Source organism: Mya arenaria, chromosome 6, assembly GCF_026914265.1.
Source record: "Mya arenaria isolate MELC-2E11 chromosome 6, ASM2691426v1".
NCBI lineage: Eukaryota > Metazoa > Mollusca > Bivalvia > Myida > Myidae > Mya > Mya arenaria.
This window is the reverse complement of record NC_069127.1, coordinates 11,909,889-11,934,663: the sequence shown is the minus strand read 5'-3', so window position 1 is coordinate 11,934,663 and position 24,775 is coordinate 11,909,889. Positions and strand designations below refer to the sequence as shown.

At 36.9% G+C, this 24,775-nt stretch overlaps 1 protein-coding gene across 2 annotated transcripts; it reads left to right on the top strand.

The window, feature by feature from the left end:
- The first annotated feature begins 2,558 nt into the window (after positions 1-2,558).
- On the top strand, positions 2,559-19,147 carry LOC128238804 (protein O-mannosyl-transferase TMTC1-like). Of its 2 annotated transcripts, XM_052955059.1 has the most exons (19): positions 2,559-3,175; positions 3,847-4,024; positions 5,984-6,057; positions 6,285-6,434; positions 7,664-7,715; positions 7,805-7,908; positions 9,764-9,956; positions 10,146-10,258; positions 10,492-10,656; positions 11,100-11,213; positions 11,387-11,530; positions 12,494-12,705; positions 12,940-13,075; positions 13,757-13,904; positions 14,154-14,291; positions 14,584-14,709; positions 14,952-15,029; positions 15,568-15,588; positions 17,969-19,147. In XM_052955059.1, exons 1-19 carry the CDS (start codon positions 2,829-2,831, stop codon positions 18,095-18,097), a joined length of 2,622 nt encoding a protein of 873 aa, XP_052811019.1. In that variant the 5' UTR covers positions 2,559-2,828; the 3' UTR covers positions 18,098-19,147. The 2 variants fall into 2 exon arrangements, with proteins under 2 accessions (XP_052811019.1, XP_052811020.1); XM_052955060.1 differs by lacking the exon at positions 15,568-15,588.
- The last annotated feature ends 5,628 nt before the right edge of the window (positions 19,148-24,775 follow it).

The following is a 24,775-nucleotide window of genomic DNA, read 5'->3' as shown; positions in this document are numbered from 1 at the left end:
AGGCATGTACTGTCACAAGTAAGCGAGAAATGCTGGCAATGTCAGTACATGTCCTTGAATATAATTTATAAAAAACACTATATTACTGCCACGCAATGAGTGTTTGATTGTGCAATCATCATCATAAAACTAAACGACCCTGTCCACTAAAACACGGACAATCCCTAAAAAACGTTGAAAACACAGTCAGACGACGGCAAATCTTAACCTCTACACGAAAGAAGTCATAATAAAAGTATAACTGTTAGTATATTCTTATTTCTCTGCGAAAAAATAAAGCTTAAAACTAACCTGTGTCTGTGCAAACACTTTCCCGCAAAAACGATGGCAATTGACCAGAATGCCTTCTATCGTGGTCTACTAGATGTTTGTTTTTTTTAATTTCGAAATGCCATTCCGCATTCTTTGCATAAAGTCGGAGTCTTCATATTATGAAATGAAACAAATGTCACAAAATCATAAGTCTATCAAATCAGCTAGCAATCGAAGATATTAAAAGTACAAGAACACTTTTCTTTCTCAAAATTGACAAAATGAAGAGATATTAAGCAGTTATGTGTTACTGTTTACCATGTATAATGAATACAAACACTTTTACATATAAGATACGAAAAAGAAGTGGAACACCCTTTACAAAAACTTCAAGCCCTTTATATGTCAATTGCGAATATATTGTTAAAATACGGGACTGAATTTTAGTGTGATAGCACATGTTTCTATGATTCATGAAAATGAGCCCATCATTTAGGCGACTCCGTCGGTCTAACTGTTAAAACGTGTTCATTCTTCCATTGCCACTCCATTACAATGCGTCTTTTCAAACATGGAGCAATCTTCAATAATGAATTTGAAGAATAGAAATAATAAATAAATTTATAATAACTCGTTTTAGCACCAGTCAGTGAAACAATGAGTATATACACTGAAGGTTGTAAACGACCGTGTACTTTATCAAACCTAAAATGTCCGTGTACTTTATCAATTCGGTTTTAGTTCATTTTCGCCTTTGAAATAACTATAAGAAGTTCAACAATACACGCTGAAAACTTTAAAATACATAACATTTGCTTAAAATAAGATTTGTGTTATTATAATAATATGAATTATTTACGGCTAACATGAAGTAAAGCGATAGATTTGTCAAAAGCCGTGTACTTTGCCTTAGATTTCAACTCTGAGAAATCAGTTGGTCAAGATTTTCGGGAAAATTTTATAATATTAGAGAAAGATCTTTATTACCGTAGATAGAGCTCTTAAATGCGGGGTTTATGGTCTTTATTTCACAAAAATTCTCCAAATATTAAGAAAGTTATCTTTAAAAACCTTACCTGAATCGAGACTTGTTGACATTTGTTGCCGTGCACTTTACCAAAAAAGTCACGTGGGTTCTCCACCGTGTAAATGTCCGAGCCGATCTGGCTGACCAAGCTACACCCACAACTTCCATTATTCGTGACATTAACATACTGACCTTAATGTCCGACCCTTTAACGTTAACTGTCCGTGCTACCCGATACTAGGGATGTAAACGAAAAAATATATAAAAAAGTAAACGAATGGCAAAATTGATATACGAATATTCGGTAATTCTTTCGATCGAATGTTCGAATATTCGATTACCAAAATGAATATTTAAGAAGTGTGGTAAGTATTTGCTATTGTAATTAGTGCATTGGGCCAATACACTTCTTGGCACTGTAGCTCAATGAACTACATCTCATTTATTCATTATTTTATAATACTACTTTTCCAGAAGCAGAGACGCACCAAACATTGGTTGTGTTACCCTTTGTTACGCTGCCTTAAATTTTGGCATCCGACATAATATTTTCCTCGGAAAAAAACAGTAATGCATCTGGAAACACTTAATTAATTATTATTAAACTCTTTGATAACGAAATTGCAGAAAAAAACACACACTGAAAGTTAAAATAAATGTTCTGGTTATAATGTGGAGCGAACCAAAGCCGGTACAGTCAATGCAAAATTAGAATACTGACAACAAAACCACTCGCCCACAAGGAATCATACACAACCAGAAGGATAACTTGCTCGAAGACATCGTAGACAATATTTTAGCAAGTTCCAGCCGCCAGTATCTTAGTTTTAACACTCCTGATGAGTTTCCACATTTAATTTCTTCATACAAAAAAAAATCATTTTACTTAAACATGAGCGAGTCACGAAGTGCATGGTACAAACGTTAGTTTTGCCTAAAAACAAAACTCTTCTCCTAATAAGGTATCTTTAATAGAAGGTACTGTAACTTATTTAGGACTTATTATCTCTTGATTATAGGACTTGGTATCTAACAATTAGGATATTGTGTTTCCTAATTAGGACTAAGTAAATCCTAATTACGAGATTGTATCTCTCAAACATAGCCAAAACAGGACAGTTATATTATTAACTCCTATATATATATATTATATTTCTGTTCTGTTCTCAGGTATATAGACTATGGCACAAGAACGCTCCGATAGCCATTTGATAAAATATGATATTAACTGTATTAACCCAAGCCGTGAGTCAATGATATAAACTAAGAGCATCAAGAACATCTTATCGTGATGTATGTGGACCTTCAATTGAACTAGTCTAATATGGTTATTAGTCTTATCTGGAGAGGAGATCAAAGTGTTTAAATAAAATTAAATAAATTTGCTGTTGTCTCTTACATCGTTTGGAAACACTCAGTCCGTTAGTGTTAAGGAGTGAACGGACCATTGCGGGCTTAACTTCTTCGTTTGGATCTATACCATCATACTAAAACGGATGATAGCCCATCAACTGTCACTCACTGAACATTATTCGTATTTTGAACCAAAATGGAAGTGCACGTTAAGCATCATAGCGACAGAAATAATAATATTAGATTAAACAACAAACATGCGAGTTTCTGTGGTTCAGTAATTCAGTTTAATTGGAAAGAAATGGGCTTGCTTTGTATTCAAAACTGGAAATGTATGCTTCCACCTCTATTGGCTTTATTGTGTTACGTTAACGGACTCAACGGCGAATTTGTGCATGACGACGTTTTTGCCATTAAACGTAATCCTGACGTGAGCGGTGCGACGTCACTGGGTGACGTATTTCAGAACGACTTCTGGGGAAGGCGCATTTCTCTCAATACCAGTCACAAGTCTTACAGACCTCTCACAGTTCTGACATTTCGGTAAGTACGGATTTTTTGTTCAATTTGAAATTACTTTCAGTAAACTGCTTGTCGACACACGTGCAATGCACGTGCAATTTAATATTATCACACTATGTATATAACACGATAACGAGAACCTTTACATTAAAATGAACAAAATTTAGATCTGATAACCGCCACGGTAACTGTTCAGAAAGCTGGGTAAATGTTCCTCTCATTGCAAATTAAAGTATTTGTTACCCGACATAACTAAACTAGCATCGTAAAACGTAAATGGATTGTAATTGTCACCAACATGAGAAAAAGTAACACAAACGATAAAATGAGATAAATCATCAAGGCAAGATTTGAATAAGTCTTCCTCTTTTAAACATACAGAAAATTGCATAAAAATAAAATGCATAATTATATGAAAGATCTATCTATAGTAGTGTTAGATTTGTTCGGAAATATACGAATAGAAAATGAAATCCAGCCATAATGAATATTTTATGATACTGCGGACATTAGAACAGTTGATTCTTTGTCCTCCCCTTTGCGCCAGCGAACATATTCGAAATCAATCAATCTTAACGTACAGAACTATTAAAAAACAAATTAAAAATACGAAATTTTCACCGCAAAAATATGTAATGAAATATAGAAATTTAGCTGTTGGGGAACATACCTAAAATGAAGATTTATTTCAGATTAAACCGCAGATTACTGGGCCCAGACCCGTTTTATTTCCACGTGGTTAATGTGTTTCTGCACGTGCTGGTGACGTCTATGTTCGTGCGCACGTGTCGCGACGTTCTCCATGTGGGAAGGACGTGCTCGGCTCTAGCGGGCTGCCTGTTCGCGGTCCACCCTGTGCACGCTGAGGCGGTAACTACTAGTTAAAAGTTATAACTGATAACAGTAACTTAATCTTTCATTATCGATCATAAGTGACAGCCAGTCAGGATTGTTGAAAAAACACATGAGCATATACTTAAAGATGCACTCGTACTCACAAACAATTAATTTTACAATTAATACAAATGTTTTATTATAATCAAATGGGATGAATAACTGTCGAAAACAATGGTTCTGATGAAGGATACCGAGTTTAATTTGAAAGAAATATGCAGAAAGCACGGTATTTCTACCGTATGCGACGATAGTAGATCACAGTAAACCTTTCGGCACTCACCAATCATTTAATAGTTTTGCGTTTACAGCTATTAAATGCACGGTCACAATATTGCTATCAGTAATTAATATTTTCAATAAATGCATTTTTGGGAGAGAAGTTAAAGGTTTACTAGTCACTCAAAATGTATGTTGTCATATATGTATATGTATTGATTTTGAATAATAGTGTCACTTTAATACAATTGTGTATACAATTATAGAAAACACATACATTTATTTAAAAAAATCAACATTTTGTTTCACCACTCATGATAGATATTGCCTACCACGGTTTCGATTTTACATAATACCATGTATATACTTGCGTTTTTAGCGAGAGTTTGTACAATTAATCGCGAATGAAAATATAAATAAATAAATACCCTTTCTTTTGAACTACAACAGCAAAATGCGGAAACTACTATTGCAAAAAAATGTAAAAAGAAATAGAAACAGGGTAATAGGGTATACATGTGCAGGAATGCAACTAATTTCCTCCGATTGAAAACAGCATCGTAAGACTTTCTGAGTGCAGATTAAATATTAACATGCAAATTTCTCCAGAGTTGAATGGATTTAGTGAGTCGTACTCTCGTCGAGAGACGGGGATCAAGGCGGTGAATGAAAGCTACTTATTCATAACGACACCATGCCACTTGTGTCAAAGGGCTCGAGTGAATTTCAATGAAGGCGAGCCCCATGTGGGCAAACAATCTTCAAATTTGATTTATTGCTCCACTTGATGTAATGAAAGTCATCTTAGCTTTAAAATTAAAAATAAATACAATGTATATGCATTCATTATGCATTGGTATTTTTATCTCTTTATTTTACCAAGAACGTATTACTGTATTGATGTGCACACGTCATCATAATTTCCGAATTGTTTCTTATGAAGCTCTTATGGATGTCCAATTATTTTTATATTTCTCCTATAAGTAAGAAGTATGATACTGATCTGATGGATTCAATTTTTTCAGCAATTTGATTTAATCTACGATATCATTTCTGTATCAAAAAAGTGTAACATTAATACAAGTCTGTCACACACCTGGTTACATGCTAATTGTTACAAAATTATGGGCATTCTTCCCAGTCTCGTCCACGTCTATTCAGTTCGCTTGATGATTTCTATCATCATAAATTGAAACTTATATCTTTTATGCAAGGTTGTTTGAATTCATCTTAAACATGAATGTGTTGAATTTACTATAAAATGACACTCGCCCATTGACACCTTTTCATTTGCTTTTTAAGAAAATGAATGACTAAATGTGCTTTATAAACACTTATTATTCAGATACAGCTGTGACAATGTGATGTACGACAGAGAACGTGAAAATAAAATGAGTCATCCATGATATAATGTGTCGGACACATACTCATAAATTAGCTCTACATATGTTTATAATCGTTGTCGAATCCCTTTAAAATTAAGAAAAGAAACATGTTTCCAAACAGTCAAATGCCCTGCAGTCATAAACTATCAGGTGGAGATTACCGAACCACCGCACGTTTTCAGTGACATGATGCACGTGTAAGTCTACTCTATCCGTCAATATCCACATTTTCAAGCGTTTCGAACTTCAAATTTGAATAACACCAAAGCAGTCACTTATTTTCCACCAAATAACCGCTTTTCCGCGGTGTACTGACTGGCGCTCGTTTCAGGTGACGGGTATTGTGGGTCGGGCGGATGTTCTCGCGGCTGCGTTCTTCCTCCTCGCTCTCGGACTGTACACGAGGTAATGACATTTTAGTGGAACAACTTCACCAACCATCAACAATAACACGACGAACGAATATATAAACTGCACGATGACGTTAGAACAATAAGCCTGCTTACACAGACTCTTCAGTGAAATGCGCGTGTCTTTCTATTTATTTTTTTCGATCTCCTGGTCAGTTACTTACATACGATATCCAAATATTGGGAACGAGACACTGAGGCTCTTTGATGGCATAATTTCAGAACCGCTGCGTTCTCGCCTTGCTCCCCTTCCGGTATGGCGTCCCTGGCCGGCGCGCTGGTATGCGCGATGGCTGCAATGTTGAGCAAGGAGACGGGAGCCACGGTGCTGGGAACCATGGTAGTCTATGAACTACACAGACACTACACACGGTCCGCACGACTATAAAACTATTTTCTTCTGACATTAAAGCTGCACTCTTACAGATTAAACATGTTGACAACTGTTTTATTTTTTGTCTTCGAACGAGCCAATTTATGCGAAAGTGCAAGAAAATCAGTGATATAAGACTTCTGACAAAACATCGGATCGCAGATTTTCATATTTAAGTCAATGATGTTGTGTGCATTTTTCTTAAACCGTAAGTAACGCTTTTAGCCATAAACAATAATTTTCGAACGGAAATAAGAAAATCTGCGATCGAAGGCTTATATCACTGGTTTGCAGATATTTAAGCAAAAACTGGCACATTCCAAGAACAAAATATAAAAAGTTGTAAAAACGGTAAATCAGTTTGCAGCTTCAACGTCGGCCAGCTAAACGTTTATAACGATTTTTTTACGTATAAACTGACATTCGGAACTCCTCGGCCATTTTATCGAAAACAACCTCGGATGTATGCCGGTACATCAGTTGAAGTAGTTCGTAAAATTTTGAATTATATCATTAATTAATTGTAGTGTTTTAGAGTTGTATTTATTGATCTAAGTTTAAATTGATTTCCATTGAATTGTATTATTGCAAACATAATTAAGAATCCCAAGAGTTAAGTCACAAATTTTAACTGCTAAATAAAATTACTACGCGATCTACTTGCGGCGGACTTAAACGTACCACTTTTTGAGTATGTAAACCGTCCAAATACATCCGAGGTTGTTTTTGAAAATAATGGCCGAGGAGCTCCGAATGATAAACTGAACGTCTTTTTGGTACACGAGCAAGATATAAAACTGAAAACTAGAACAAAAACGTATTGGTATACAGGCCCCAATTTCTCGAAACTTCTTAAGCTTAACAGGCTTAAGTCGCTTATTTCAATTAGCCAAAATACATACTAATAATAGATTTTGATAAATGAAAAATGTTTTTTTTTTCTAATTAGAATACATATTTTCTTATATAATTATAAAAACTCTTAAAGAAGTAAATATAATGCATATTCAGAACAACAGAAATAGTGAGTTTAGGTAAATCCTGTTATAAGGGACTTAAGAAGTTTCGAGAAATTGGGGCCAGGTCTATTTGTGTTTGAAGCTTTGCAGTTAAAGGTATCGTACCTTCAAAGCAGAAATATATGAAATGCTTAAATACTTTGTCTTGTTAACCGTTTATTTACAGCATTAAATTTAATGTTTGTGTGTTTCTTTTTTTTCATTTCCAGGAAGACGGATAAGACAGACACATTCATCAGGTTGACGTCTGTCTTGATATTCGTAAGTTACGTTTAATCCCAACGTCTTTTATTATTCCTAAACAAATACATTTGTTTCATACATGTTTGAATACGTTAAATTCATTTCAGACCGTTGTGCTGTTGTGTGCCCGCGTGAATCTAATGGGAGGCACGTTACCAGCGTTCACGCCGCATGACAACCCGGCAGCGTTCGCAACGAGCATGCTGACAAGGTGAGCACGTGCAACTCGTTCGTTGTTCATGTTATCAGTCATGTTATGAATATATCTTACTCTGTTATTTAATGCAATTCTTTTTGTAAATCAACGTAATAAATCTAAGATAAGCCACTCTATTTCACCAAAATGAAAACGATACACGTCAATGAATGAATCAATTTATATCTTAATTTCCTTATGAAAGGAGGTTTGCGTTCATGCGTAATATAAAGCGCTTTAAACAAACGTATAAACATTGTTAATGTGAATAATAAGTATGTCATAACAATAACGCAGAAAATACTAAAGGAAACAATAATAAAACACTAAAATAATAAAGGACACTTCTAAAAATGGAAGAACAACAGAGCGCGTTGTCAATATTATCGATATCATGAAAATAATTTCTAATATTCAATGGTTTACCAAACTTAATTAGCTTAAATATACTAGCTATATATATTTCTGTACTTTATAATAAATGCTTTCTTTTTTTTAATAAAGACGGATGTAGCGTCTGTAACTCGTAAAATATATCAAATTACCTGCTAATGCAAATTTAGTTCAACTACATTCAAATTGTTTTTTTAGTAGATGCCTATCTAAATAATTCACCTGCATCATTGAATCATAAAATCACAGCAGAATCTTTATTATGAATAACATGCACCTAAACGGAAGTATTTAAATGTTTCAACATGCATGTTTTCTGTCAAAAACAACTTAAATATGTAAAAAATATCAAATAAGTCTTGACAAATTATATTCGGTACACTTTTAAATATAACCGTAAGGCCACTGTTTTTTATTGTTCGTTTAACTAAGCCGCCGCTCAAAAAAACGCGTTTTCAGAAAAAATCATTGGAAATCCCAAACTGTTTCATTCCCTCTGCTCCGAATTTAACCCGTTTAAAATAAAACGTCGGAGGAAAGGAGGACATCCTTCCACATAAACTTTTCATCGTTTCTATAGCCAGTCGTCATCCAATCGTAAGCGCTGATTCTTGTATCCAGGCGTTTGATTGGACAACATCGATCGAAGAAACATTGCGGACTGGTTACAGTTTAGCTATTTCTCGGACAGCAACACAGAAAATTATTTTGTTAAAAAAAGAAAATGATACTGTCTCTGATATTATCAACACAAGCAATCCCTCTAATATACTTGAATGTAAAGAATGTATGTGGATATCTAACGGCTGGAAATGCAAGTAAACATGAAGGGAGATCGTCATACCAAATGACATGCCGGGCTCCGTGTTGATACAATTTGGAGTAAAATTTATTGTCATAGAAGGTTCTGTTAAAATAGGGGGAAAAAACGTGCTCCCTACAAAGACTTTCAATTCATCGATATAATGATGTCCACGACGAAGAAATTTGATGGGGTACCACCTGAAAAGTATTACTCTGGCAGTTTGCACTCTGACTAAACCCTTTTATTTGTGGCGATGCCACGGACCTATTATATTCCGTGTATGTGCCATACCAAAAAACGCTGCACATAATAAGTTCAGAATAGTTTTTACTTTCTTTTTCTGTGTATAAACCTAGGAAGAAAAGAGTGCCCTGGTTTGGGATTCAGACCCACAACCACCGAAGCACTAGCATGGCCATCTAATGACAGGTTTCAGACTCATGGTTTTGTCTGAATTTGTGCTTATAATCTAATGTTTCATTTCCTGCCAAAAAATAAAACAAGATTTTGAAATTTTACTTTTTATTTCATTTCCTCCTCCTACGAACATATTCAATCAATTAAACAAACAATGTAAAATAAAATGCCTAATGGAAAAACATATAATTCAAATGCAGTGCACATGTTCCTAATGTCAATCTATACTTAGCCCTTGTCTTCATTTCCGGTCAGGTGGTTCACGCATGCTCACATCTGGACATATAACATGTGGTTGCTACTGGCCCCGGCGCGGCTGTGTTACGACTGGCAGCACGGTTCCATCCCGATCGTGCACGCCATAACCGACATGCGTAACCTAGTAACCGTCGTCATGGCGACAATCGGCTGTTACCTTGGTTACAAGCTTCTTGTATCATTTACAGAGGTATTGAAAGTAGCACCCGTGTTTAGATAAAACACAAGAGAAAACTCTAAAATACACTTAAAATGTACAAGACTTTCATGTTTTATTCATGGATTCTTATCGTCAGTAAATGAACATCATAATTAACATTAATATGTGTGTATTATTGGTTTGGCGGTTATTCGATCTAGGTGGACCTCATTATTTTAGGAGAGGCGGTTGTTGTGGTCTGTTGTGCTGCTCCTACTGCCCCTCTTTCCGGCGTCCAACATCCTCTTCACCGTCGGTTTCGTCCTGGCAGAGCGCGTGCTCTATATACCCAGGTGAGCATTATTTAACACGATTTTATAAAACGGCAGTGTCCTGATGATGTGCTTTAATGGGACGCCGCAATTTGAGGAAACATAACTTGGGTCATGTAAAATGCGATAAAGACTTTCATTAGCAAGTTAATTAGACTAGTTAAACCATATCATAAGTAAGGTCGTCGCTTTAGGTTGATGTACCAGACAAAGGTAAGTATCACCGATTCTTATTGGTTGTTTCGTATTGACAGTTTCGGCTTCTGTCTGCTCGTTTCCACCGGAGTGTGTCACGTGTGCTGTGAGTGGCGGCACTATCGACGTCACGTGATCACGTGTTTCTGCCTGCTGATACTCCTGCATGCAGCAAAGACTTTCACACAAAACCAGATCTGGAAGGACAGAGAAACACTCTTTAGGTAGGCGACAAACCGAGTGCAGTTTTCAAAGTGTTCCATCTAAGTCATCTCTATTAGCAAAAATGAATAAATTGTCAAAAAGGATCCACCGTCTTAATTGAAGTTTCCCCATTTTTTATTTTTCCTGGTGTATTTTGCTTTCATATAGAATTTAAATATTCACACTCGTATTGATCTTAATCTATTAGAGTTACAAAGAGTAAAAAAATCGGTCCTTTTAATCTGGTTCGAGCCAACGAGGATATCGAGCCATGAGATATCGAACCAACGAGTTTTCGACTGTACTTTTCTTTGTAAGTTTCTTGCATCAAATGTTAGCATAATTATGAAGCGATGTTCTACGTTCTAAAACTGAATGTTTTTTGGTTCGTATACTACAGCTCGCCTTCTGCCATTCTTTCTGCCTGTTCAGAATATAGATTTAAATCACTGTCTACAATCAGGTCCGGGTTGGCGGCGATGCCACACAACGCAAAGGTGCACTACAACTACGGCAACTTCCTGAAAGACGCCGGCCGCCGGGACGAGGCTATTCAGCACTACAGGGAGGCTATCAGGTAATTTATTGTGGACTTATCGATGGAACACACATTTATTTGATCACTCATCTGATGAAATGAATGTCTTCGATACCGATTATCAAAGCCCTGCCAATTTCAACGTTGATTTTGTTTCACCACGGCGTGGACCATTGAGTAGTTTCTACTTATCTTTCACGCGTCTATTTCAGACTAGATCCAACCTACGCCAGCGCCCTAAACAACCTTGGTGTCCACCTGCCGGATCGACAGGAGGCAGAGATACACTTCCGGGAGGCCATCCGTATCCTTCCTTCCCACCAGGGCGCACACATCAACCTCGGAAACATTCTGTTGTACGTACACTTCAGCTCATGGTACATCGTACCTGCGTATTCAAAGGCTCTCTGGATTTAGGTTTGGTATATTTCTGACCAAATAGATTGGCTGCGCCATTGAGGAGAAAGCTAAAGCTACACAACACACAAGCACCTACTTACGAAAAGGGCCGTCGTTTATCCTCAGTGTAAGCAAATAAAACAGCAGAACATATATTAAGGAGCAAATACAATGTGCAAGACAGGGCAAATCTTTGAATTGAAGTCAAACACTAGGGTTGATGAGAATCCTAACCCGTTCTTGTATTCAACAAACAGAAAAAAAACATCTAGAGAGTGGCAGGGAAACTTGAACCTCAACCAGGATTAAAACTAAAAGCGTCAATTAAAAAGGGCGGCTAACTTAAGACTAATGAACGCCCCCCCCCCCCCCCCCTTTAATATTAATAAATTGTCCCATTTTTTTAAATTATCTTGCTTTCATAGTTCTAGTTTCCGAATAGTTATTTGTTCTTCACTATTCAGCTTCGTTTTGTAATCAATGAAACACAGACTAACAACGTTATATAGTATTAATAGAACTCCAATACTTAAGTTAATGAGAATCCTAAACTGTTCTTATAATAATATAAACAAACTTGCACAGATATCTAGAGAGTGGGAGGGAAAATGAACGTCTACTCAGGATGAAAAATAAAAGCGACAATACAAAAGGGCGGCTAACTTAAAACATGTAGCAACAATGGCCACTCTTTCTGTATTTCTTTTATAGTTTTTGTTTTCAAATTTATATTCTGTCTTCACTATACAGCTTGTTGGTATACTCAACTGCAACACAGACTAGTATCGTTATGTAGTATTGCGTACATGCACTATTAAAGTGTAAGTTGTCATGTGCCTTGTATCGGACATTTATATAAAATGCTACAGGTTCCTGAATGCATAAATAGTATACATGTAACGATATATAATTTCGTGCAGCAAACGCGGTGAACGCGAAGCTGGTTTCAGGCTGCTAGAGAGGGCGGTGGAGCTGGGACCACGGAACCCGGACGCCCTGACATCCCTTGGGTACAGCTTGATGGAGCTGGGTCGACTGCAGGAGGCGGAACACTCCCTCGAGGCCGCACTTCACATCAGCCCGGACTTCCGGGAGGCGCTGTTAAACTATGGTGCGCTGATGAATAAAATGGGTAAGGAACAGAAGGTGTTGCTTCCACATAGTGCTTCAAATCCTGGATCCGCTCCTGATATGGGACACTTATTTTGTTGCTCCATATTCTGAAGAATGTTTGAATATTGTACACGGCTTTATATAACTATTGTTTTATTTAAAGTTTTTGTATTCCAAAACATTTGGTATAAACATAGCACGCACACCCGCTTTGTTTTGATTTTATTATATTTTAAATTGTATTGTTCACCAGACAATCACGAGGCATCTGCCCGCCTGTACATGAGGGCGCACTCTCTGGAGCCTGGGGATCCCGGGACACTCGTGTCCGCCGCCTCTGCCCTCCACAAGTCCGGTGATAAAGCTGGAGCCGAGGCCGCCCTAAAACAGTTAGTTGGGATTCCCCTTTTTTCACTAAAAGACCGACATTTAGTACCCTGAATTGCACCAAGAGTATATAGTCCGGTCAGTTGGACAGGTTGCCTGTTGTTCTGTCGCAATATTAAGTCACAATATATTACGTCTAGAAACTAAGACATTACTGATTGCATATCCGGTGTTAAGGGTCTGTTGCATTCGGAACTTCTCGGCCATTTTTATCGAAAACAACTTTGGGCGAATTTTGACGGTTTACATACCCAAACAGTGGCACGTATAAGTCCGCTGCAAGTAGATCGCGTAGTAATTTTATTTAGCAGTTAAACTTTATGACTTAACTCTTGGGAATCTTAATTATGTTTGCAATAATTCACTTCACTGGCATTCAATTTAAACTTAAATCAATAAATACAACTCTAAAACACCACATTTAATAAAAGATGTAATTCAAACATTTACGAACTACTTCAACTGATGTACCGGCATACAACCGAGGTTGTTTTCGATAAAAATGGCCGAGGAGCTCCGAATGGGTCTGTTGAAGTCAATACGCCGCCTAGCGTTAAAAAATGGTACGCACTAAATGAAATCATTATATTACACAGTCACTCACCAGTATTTAGGATATCTACAAAGGCCATTATTATTCATCGTGTCTTAGTATAATTTCCGGTGTTTTCTTACAACCCCAGGGCACTTTCAATACGGCGAGACGCGGCGACATTGGAACAGCTGGCGGTGCTCTACTACGGCACCGGACGGACAACCGACGCCCTCACCCTCTACAAGAACGTCGCGAGAATGGGTTCCGAGGCATCCGTAGATGCCATGCTTAGATATGTGCGTCACAGAGATCATAGACTGACATCATTGCCATTATATCTATATATACATCGTCATGCAGTCTTTTACAAAGTTAAAACACAGCAGAAAGCAATATATAGAACATTTATATTTGAACCGGGGCAAGGTTTACGAAAAAACACACAAGTCAACAAATATTTTAAAGTATTTGCCTTGTTCCATTTATAGTTCATGTAGTTTATTATTTCTTTCAATGATATGAACAAAAAATATATTTTCTAACAGGCAAAGATTCTGGCCTCCGAGGAGCTGTTGGTCGAAGCGGAACGAATTCTAACGGACCTTGTTGTACAATTGCCAAAGAATGTAGAAGTGTTGGACACCACTGCTAAGGTTAAGAGCAGACTCGGTAAATATCAGGAGGTAGGTCCGTTCAACATATTTGGTACTACTAGACGTAGTCATTTCATTTTTTTTTTTGTATTCCTGTAAAGATTGAAAATAAAGAATTATTTTATAATATTTAATTGAATTACAATGGATAGCAAATAAGTCAATTTAGTATGTACTTTTATTATGTAAGAATGAAAATTCCATCAAACATGGTCAGAAATGCATTCCGTTCCAAAAAATAGTATACATTTAATTGCTGTGGTAGCCATATGTTACAAATATATGAATACTAATTTTAAATCCTGCTGACATGTTTCCACAGGGACTTTCCCTGTTCACCCGGGCGATCAACCTGACCCGGGGCGGGGCGGAAGGCGATCTGGGGGACATGCTCTACAACAGGGGAACCAACTTCAAGGACTTGAAACAGTTCAAACAAGCGCTCCGGGTAGGAATATTTCCTCCTAGATTATAATTTTAACGCGATCAACGTTGTACGAGCTGTTGGTGGGCTTTTCTTTGAATAGTTCATGCAAATACGTCAATTGGATATTATTTCGATATTAAACTTAAGTTTGTTTATGAAATAAATTAATAGATTGATACAATTCCCAAGCTTAAAACGAACTTAAACAACCTTGAATATGCGGACATTTTATTATTTGTAAACGAAATGCTTGTACATTTCAGGATTTTGAATCGGTCTTGAGAATCACTCCTGACCACGTTTCATCGCTCGGCAACATCGGCGCTATTTACCATATGAATGTTAGTAACGAATTCAACTTACTTTAAGTTATTAATAATATCACAATATTCGATCGATACGCAGTAATGTGAGTTCTGGATGCACTGTGACCCCATAATAGTTTGGCATCATTTGAGAGGATTCAAAATGCAGAAAAATTATATGTAAAGGTAGTACATGAATACCGAAAATAATATATATTAAAGTATAATAACACACAAGCTTTTCGGCCTCTGAAGATTGCAAATACGCCATTGAATGTCCGATTCTGCTTCAACACAAACAATACTGCAATTACATTATTTATAATGTATTTCAGGCTTTTCTTTTAAATTTTAGTAATCAGAGAGAAATACCCTTTCAAATGATCATTGATATCAAAACTGTATGGCATCAAAGTTCAACAATTTCGCCGATGGCTCAATACAATGACAAGCTTAATTGTACATTGGATGCCTAAGTGATATATATTTTATCGATGCAGTATTATAATAACATATTAAATTAGATAATATAAAATAAATATATAATCCATGATATTGTGCGTGAATCTTTTAGGCAGTGATGCAAACTTCCATGGTAAGGCTTATAAAGCTTGGAATGGTTAATTCTAATTTTCATAACGCAAGCTTTTAAAAAGTTTTTTTTTTCTAAAGATAATGTATGCTACAGATAAAAGCTTAGGTTATAAAAAAAGTATAAAAGCTCCACAAACTCTTGAAGTCAGAAAGATATTTTTATTTAGACATTCAGTTTTTTCGCCTTTTCAACAGCTCGTCATTCTTCTTGTAAAAGCTACCTTTAGCCCCTGTCACCAGCTCCTCCTTCTGGTAGAAAGCTATCCTCAGCCTCTTTTACTTACTCTTCCCCCTTCTGGTAGAAAATCTTCAGCCTCTTTCAGCAGCCCTTCACTTCTTCTGGTAGAAAGCTATCCTCAGCCTCATTCACTTACTCCTCCTCCTTCTGGTAGAAGCCAGCTCGACACTTCTTCTGGTGGAAAGCTATTCTCAGCCTCTTTCACTTACTCTTCCTTCTTCTGGTAGAAAGCTATCCACATCCTCTTTCACCAGCTCTATACTTCTTCTGGTAGAGCTATCCACATCCTCTTTCACCAGCTCTACATTTATTCTGGTAGAGAGCTATCCACATCATATTTTACCAGCTCTACACTTCTTCTGGTGGAAAGCTATTCTCAGCCTATTTCACTTACTCTTCCTTCTTCTGGTAGAAAGCTATCCACATCCTCTTTCACCAGCTCTACACTTCTTCTGGTAGAGCTATCCACATCCTCTTTCACCAGCTCTACATTTATTCTGGTAGAAAGCTATCCACATCATATTTTACCAGCTCTTCACTTCTTCTGGTAGAAAGCTATCTTCAGCCTCTTTCACTTACTATTCCTTCTTCTGGTCCTCAGCCTCTTTCATCAGCTGTACACTTCTGCTGCTAGAAAGCTAACTTCAGCCTCTTTCACCAGCTCTTCACTTCTTCTGGTATAAAGCTATCTTCAGCCTCTTTCACCAGCTCTTCACTTCTTCTGGTATAAAGCTATCTTCAGCCTCTTTCACCAGCTCTTCACTTCTTCTGGTATAAAGCTATCTTCAGCCTCTTTCACTTACTATTCCTTCTTCTGGTCCTCAGCCTCTTTCATCAGCTGTACACTTCTTCGGGTTGATAGCTATCCTCAGCCTCTTTCACCAGACCTACACTTCTTCTAGTAGAAAGCTATCCTCAGCCTCTTTCACCAGCTCTTCACTTCTTCTGGTAGAAAGCTATCTTCAGCCTCTTTCACTTACTATTCCTTCGTCTGGTCCTCAGCCTCTTTCATCAGCTGTACACTTCTGCTGCTAGAAAGCTATCTTCAGCCTCTTTCACCAGCTCTACACTTCTTCTGGTATAAAGCTATCTTCAGCCCATTTCACTTACTATTCCTTCTTCTGGTCCTCAGCCTCTTTCACCAGCTCTTCACTTCTTCTGGTAGAAAGCTATCTTCAGCCTCTTTCACCTACTGTACACTTCTTTCAGCCTCTTTCACTTACTCTTCCTTCCCTTGGAAGAAAGCTATCCTCGTTTACTTAAAACCCCTCGAACTGATGTCATCTTGACCCGAACAAGTATTTAAACTAGGAGAGTATCAATACTCTTTTTAACAGTGTCAAAAAATTATTCAAATCCATTCGTTCCGGAAAGTGATTGATAATAATTTATGGGAAATCATTTTCAATATAAACTATAAATATTGAGGTGAAAAATGGACCTGGTGTTTCTGCCTTTTCACTTTCCGAAGTCAATTCAGTTTTATACAGCTCAGATATTGATGTTTTAGTAGTTGACTTAGATTTTACATATGACTAAAACGTCTTAGGATTTCAGTTCCCTAGAAAATGGTTTCCTCCTGAATTCTAACAGGTTTTTTTACAACCTTCTCACCTTATTTTTAGTCTTTTAAATAGTTATTATGTCTGCACCCCCCCCCCCCCCCCCACACACACACACACTTTTTTATAGCTCCTACAAAGCCTTTCCTCTCTTTATTAAGTTTATTAGTCAACAACACCGAGTGTCTGCACCCATTTCCTGCACTTCTTATTAGGAATTTTTCGATATATGTGTTTTACTTATCCTTGAAATAGTCCCACCGTTCACTTACAGTTTAGTGGAATATTTTCTCTTCTTAACCTATATCCAAAAGGCCTTTCATGGCACTAAAATTGCCTTATTATAATCAAGTCTGTTTTTGTCAATTGTAAAACATCTTGATACATAAAAGTTACGTTTACTTAATAGGTTTTCAGCACTAACATTTGAAACCATTTCATTTTCATTAGTAAATATGAAATCTAGTAAGGATTGCAGTCATTGCATCACCTAGTGTTCGCGTTGCTCCTGAAACATGTTTCTGTCAAAACCAGTGTGAGTGTACGCAAAGTGTATAATACTCATACTATCAATGTTTCAGGGGGATTTGAAAAAAGCCCGCCGACACTACGAACGTGCCCTAGCTCTGGAGCCGGGCAACAGCATTATAAGAGACAACGTAGAGAAGCTAGCCCGGCTTGAAAACCATAGAGTAGACGGGGCGCACTGATTTGTTGCTGCAGTCACACAACCACTACGACCGGCTCCTGGCGCACGTCTTGTCTTAGAGCGAGCGGGACGGCGGAGCGGGTTGATATGTTATCGTAGTCACACAACCACTACGGCCCTGTCCTGGTACTCGTCTTGTCTGAGAGTGAGCGGGGCGGGTTGAGCTTTTATCGTAGTCCTGGTGCTCGTCTTGTCTGAGAGCGAGCGGAATGACGGAGCGGACTGGGTTGTTATCGTAATGATTGAGTCCTGGTGCCGGGCATTAATAAAACAAATATGTCTGTCAAGCTGGCCTAGCTTAGCGGCATGATAGTCTTAAGTGGCACCGTAGTTATCCATCACTAACTACAACCACAACTCACAACTCACCACACTACACCATCACGTACAGTCCCGTTCCGTTAGTAGAGCCGGGATGTCTCTAACGAATGCAGTGCGATTGAATTAGGTCGAACCCTTATTAGCCTGAGCTAAGAGACGCCTATTTTTCAATTGTTCAAATACCGGTATATATCATATGTGGGTATGCATATTATGTTTTGGTCCCTGATATCAATGCCATGGGCGTTAAGTTGCCGAGGCATCGAAGTAGAAGCAGAACCAGACAGATCATCATTTTAGTGTGAACTATCTTGGAGATGCACCATAGCAATGAATGTCTGACTCCTCGTTGTAGATTAAGTCACTCCCACATTGAACGAAAAGTATGACCGACTTTCAGAATTCCCCAGAAGTTGCTTGTTGCATGTACAGGTTACTGGTCAAGATGATTAATGTCGATGTTATAAATGTTTTTTTTAGCTTGAAAGCATGATACAAGTAAAGAATAATAAGAGATATAAGTCTATCATATAACTTATTATTTTTTCATTATGGTAAACACTTTTGATCACATGCTGATCACGTTGTTAGAATCGGTGGAATTGTTGAAATTTGACAATGTTGTTTACACCGTTGCTAGGCAAAAGATATGATTAATTGAATGCAAAACATAAAATATTATCAATGTTATTGTAAAATGATTTGAATCAATAAAATAACATTCAGTGTTCATCTGTATTGTTCTTGTTCTTATATATGGGACGCATTTTCTTTCGGCTGTGGACATTTGTCCCAAGTTACATGTACAATATGATATTGTATTCACTGTTAAATAAATCTTGAATGGGTTCTTCTAAAGTATGAACTTATATTGACTCTAGTCTCGTTTTGATTGATAGTGTTCATTGGCAGCTTTAGTCAGCTCACCGATTTAATAATTAAAAACTAATTTTGCTACGTTTGATGATCCCGAAGCACTAATTTTAATGAAAGAATGCCGCGTCATGATATTTATGTAAATAGCATATCGATGGTCTTCCTTCAAAATGCCGAAGTTTTTTTTTCTGTTTCGGATTTGTACATCACTAAAATCAATTAAGGCGAGCCGCATCTAATTCCAAAATGACGAGTAAATAGTCCAATGGAAAATGGTGTTGTTTCATGCGATCAAACTGTTGAGCAATGATTTGACATCTCACAGAGAAGCAAAAATGCCGATCCTTTAAAAATTGTATCTACAGAAATTTTAACTTCGGCATTTTGTAAAAAAACACGTGTGATCAAATTACCTTTATAAAATGTGACGCACTCTGAGATTTTGGGTCCAAATGAGGTAATTTTTGTAAAGAAATGTGTGATGAACTTCTGAGAACATCGGATTTTGTAGCTTCGACATTTCGAAGTGAGGCCACTTCATTGAAAAATAAAATTCAAAAACATAGCTAAGTATGTGACTTTGATCATGGACCTATTATATTCACTTTTGTCTTGATTCTGAGCTTAAAGATGCACTCTTACTCCCAGATACGATGTACCACAAGTATTACAATTGTTTTAGTTTACTGAAAATGACAAATAAATATCGAAAACAATGGTTCTTGACTTCTTGTGATGAATACTGTGTTAAATTTGAAAGAAATGTCTAGAAAACCCACGATACACTTGTATAAGCCACAGAAGTGCTGTACGCGACACATCGTCTTAATGTTAAGTCAACATAGTATCATAGTTATCTTAAATTGACCTCAAATTACAGACAGGAAAACGAATTTGCCATTTTAAAGTACCTTTAAAGAAGATACTCGGCCGTGGTAAACCAGCGGGATGAGTCCGAATGTTTGAATGTTCGACATGTAATAGAGATTGATTTTGGTAAATTTGTTGCTGGCTAATTCCTGAGTTAATGCAAGGTCTGACTAAACACGTGTTATTTTTCAATCCAGAATTGTTTTCAACCCTAAAAAGGTAACGAAACGTCATGTGCTGTATTATTAGATTCATAGTAGGGCGCCAATATATACGACCATCAGGAACTGAGTTCTTGTAAACATTCAAATAAACTATAATGATCGACCTCGAAGGTCGTGTAACGGTCCACTGTATGCGGCGGACGTGGGTTCATAGTCTCCACTTCTATGCACCTGCTAGAAAGCTCAGCTGTCCTGTGAGGCATAGTAAGTTGGAACTTCAACAATCTTTAAAGCTCTGCTTTCCTGATGGTTGAAGTGTAGCGGTCCCCTGTAGGCGGCGGAGGTCTACAGCGGCGGAGGTACGTTCATAATAATATTCCGTATAAAACGGAAGTACGTTCATACCGGATGTAAACTTGGTTGGTAATATGCAAATAAGAAAAGCCCGGGCTATGTGAGAATAAAGAAGTTAGTGTATCGACGGTGGAGAACCCACGTGACTTATTTTGTAAAGTGCACGGCAACAAATGTCAACAAGTCTCGATTCAGGTAAGGTTTTTAAAGGTAACTTTCTTAATATTTGGAGAATTTTTGTGAAATAAAGACCATAAACCCCGCATTTAAGAGCTCTATTCACGGTAATAAAGAACTTTCTCTAATATCCTAAAGTTTTCCTGAAAGTCTTGACCAACTGATTTCTCAGAGTTGAAATCTAAGGCAAAGTACACGGCTTTTGACAAATCTATCGCTTTACTTCATGTTAGCCGTAAATAATTTATACAAAAATCTTATTTTAAGCAAAGTTTATGTATTTTAAAGTTTTCAGCGTGTATTGTTGAACTTCTTATAGTTATTTCAAGGCGAAAATGAACTAAAACCAAATTGATAAAGTACACGGACATTTTAGGTTTGATAAAGTACACGGTCGTTTACAACCTTCAGTGTATATACTCATTATTTCACTGACTGGTGCTAAAACGAGTTATTATAAATATATTTACCAAATAAGTCACGTGGGTTCTCCACCGTGGTATATAAAGACGAGTGGATCCCTTCAGGGTTGTTGTTTGTTTCATTACGCCAGAAAGCTCGGCTATCTGGTGTTTGTTTCACGGTCGCACGTTACAAATGGTGGTAGAGGTTGGATAATGATAACTGCCGGAACGGAGTTGCCTTACCCATAAGATGAGTCTTCTCGGAGGGGAAAGTAATGTAACGGTCCGCTGTATGCGGTGGATGTGCGTTCATAGTCTCCACTTCTATGCACTTGCTAGAAAGCTCAGCTGTCCTGTGAGGCATAGTAAGTTGGAACTTCAACAATCTTTAAAGCTCTGCTTTCCTGATGGTTGAAGTGTAACGGTCCCCTGTAGGCGGCGGAGGTATGTTCATAATAATATTCCGTATAAAACGAAAGTACGTTCATACCGGGTGTAAACTTGGTTGGTAATATGCAAATTAGCAAAGCCTGGGCTATGTGAGAATAGAGAAGTTAGTGTATATAAAGACCAGTGGACCCCTTCAGGGTTGAGCATGCTTTTCTCTGAAGGGATCTGTTGGTGTTTGTTTCATTACACCAGAAAGCTCGGCCATCTGGTGTTTGTTTGGCGTCGCACGTTACAGTAGTAAGCCAGTTTGCTTTTGGCTTTTGGCTTGCAACTAAAGGTTCTTATAAAAACTTGAATAAAATATCATTATAAAATTAATATTTAACAAACTTAAAGTACATAATGAAACACAAAATAACTGTTTATGCTTCTTTCATTTCACTTATAAGATTTTCCTTCTTTATCTATATGGTCAGCAATTGGTAATCAGTATCCCTCTTTAATATTGTCTGCTAATTGGTCAGCACTTTTTTACCGAAATGACAACGCAATAAAGGAAAACAAGGCAGGACCGTATTCAGGGGGTCCAACGTGTTTTGTGTTTGTGGAATTTTAAGTGAGATAAATGTGTGATGCGGAATCGCAAAATAAATACTCCTACCGGGGGGCCACACGTACATGTAAGCTTCTTTCAGTTTTTTAACCTATGTGTCTAGAGGCCTTAGCAAAAAAGTTATTAAGTGTATAAACTGAACGATTTCTTGTTTACAAAGTGAGAATAGAAAATTGTGTATAATTCTTTGACCTATTTTAGCTATTTTTCATTGATTTTTTTGCATCTGTTTCTTCTTTTCGACGGCTAGTGCACTGGACACTCACTATACGGCCGTTGTTTATGTTTAAACACCATTTATGTTGGGCGAAGAAGTTTTATGCATTTTTGTGTGATGCAGAATCAGAATAAGCAGGCGTAAATAAAAGTGTATGAAAGACAGGTGAATACTTTTTGTAACAAAGGGAAATTTGTTACTATTTTAGCACGAAAACCACGAAAATACGTTTTAAAACAGTGAAGTCTAACCCCACCTCCCCCCTCTCCCCACCATCCCCGCATGACACATTTCTCCCACTTAAAATTCGGTTAACACGTTGGACCCCCTGGTAATACACCAAAACAATCTAGTCTAGAAATAATGTATATTCGAATTTAAGCGTTTTAACCGTTGCGTTTACCCTTTAAAGATGATCTGTCTTAATTTTTTTGGAAAAATCGTTCGCGGAGAAATAAAATTCTTCAACTTATAAACAATAGGAGATCTTATGAGCTCCTTTCCGATACTTTTTCATTTTATTCGACTAATTTTACCATGATCGATCAATGTGATTTCTAGTGTAAGTTAATAATGACCAATGAAAATCTTAAATGTATTCAGTTCGTTTCTATGCATTTCACTGCGAAGTCAGGGTGATTTCAGACCGCCTTACGGCCGTAAAAATATGTATAATACATATGGCTGTGCTTGTCACAGTATAGGTGACACTTGATAGATGCCAAAAATAATTTACTAGTATTTGATTTTAATGTTTAACTCATTTGACTTTACTGACAAAACAGCACATGAACACAGATTAGTGTTATGTGTAAATATTAGCGATATTTTGGCGCCTCTTTAACGATGGAATATATGGCCACGTAGCTAATAATTAAAAATCCCACTATACAGGCTATTTTTTAATATTCACACAAATTAATTGCCGTTTTGTTTTGTCTTTATGAGGCTCAATTATAACGTACAATACACAAACCACCTATGCTTGCTGCAAGGTGGCAAGGGGTAAGGTACCGTGAAATAGCATTGTGGCTGTTTATACGATTTACCGTGCTCGACTGACCCGATAGCGACCCCCGCCCCGAACAAGTTACAAAATTTACGTGGCATTGGATTTCATGTCCTACTAAAAAAATGATCGGTTTTTTTTTCTTAGATTTTTTTTAAATTTTGCTGTCATTCCTTAATTTATAAAATGTTTAAATCGACAGTTTTAAGTAGTCCAAATAAGTCTTTCCATGAGGTAGTCACCGCGTAGCGAGACGTACATAAATGTGTAGTGTTCACGGTAGAATTAAAAGCGTTTTCTTTTAAATAATTAAGACTTATTTTTGCGGGTATTGTATGTCTACGTTGCTATAATCCAGTGCAAGTTATAAGAATCCATATCGTTAACATAATAATACTTTAAAAGTCAATAGTATTAATTTAATTTATACATTATATAAATTACAAGCGTGCGAGGAACGACCGCAAGTTTGTGAATATCACACCTTAACATATAGTGCTTTGGATTTTGATGGTTTTGCATTTCAGGCTCAGTCAATTCAAATCCCAGAATTGCTCTTCAAGTATACATAATATTGAGGCGGCGATTCGTATAAATGACCTTGGGTTTAGATCGAAGGGTCTGAGAACTTAAAACAGGCTTCCGATGAGCCAAAATATTTAGGTTTTAAATGTGGCACCGGAGACTTCCCCCAAAGACCTTTTTGCATGTATTATTCGAACAGGTTGCCACATTAATGTGGGTTTTATTTTAGAAATGGAAGTCAGTTTATAGCTGTAATATATGTTTGCTTGTATTCTGATGGATTCCGAATCTGTATTGCCTGTTTTCTTAAACTTCTACTTATAAAAATCCCTATTCTTTATAAAGATCCAATATATCAGAATCAATCAAAGGGTCACTTCTTTGTTTTAAACGTACTTCTTTAATTGGAGCACTGTTATTTAAAACTGATAAAAATGTATCTTAAAAAAAATCCAATTTAAATTTAAATAATAACACGGACCTATAAACCATGTAATAAATAATTTAAATTTATATTATAACATAAGGATGGTAAAGTTGTGTGATTTTATTCTATATAGTATGAGTGTACAATTTCTCTAAACAGATATTGTGTCAAGTTCATGTGAATTATATTGAGCAAGATTGTATCTAATGACAATGAAATATAAGTGAACCAAGAAACATTTTTAAGCATTTTGCAGTAGTAATAGTATACTATAACCGAATATTTATTTATTCCGCGAGAGAGCACGTTACAAAAACGTGATTTCAACAACA

Excerpts from the sequence above, each read along its gene's own strand:
- LOC128238804 (XM_052955059.1), top strand. The coding sequence starts at position 2,829 with ATGGAAGTGCACGTTAAGCATCATAGCGACAGAAATAATAATATTAGA. Across the intron at positions 4,025-5,983 it reads ACCCTGTGCACGCTGAGGCG|GTGACGGGTATTGTGGGTCG; the intron begins GTAACTACTAGT and ends CGCTCGTTTCAG. Across the intron at positions 6,435-7,663 it reads CTACACAGACACTACACACG|GAAGACGGATAAGACAGACA; the intron begins GTCCGCACGACT and ends TTTCATTTCCAG.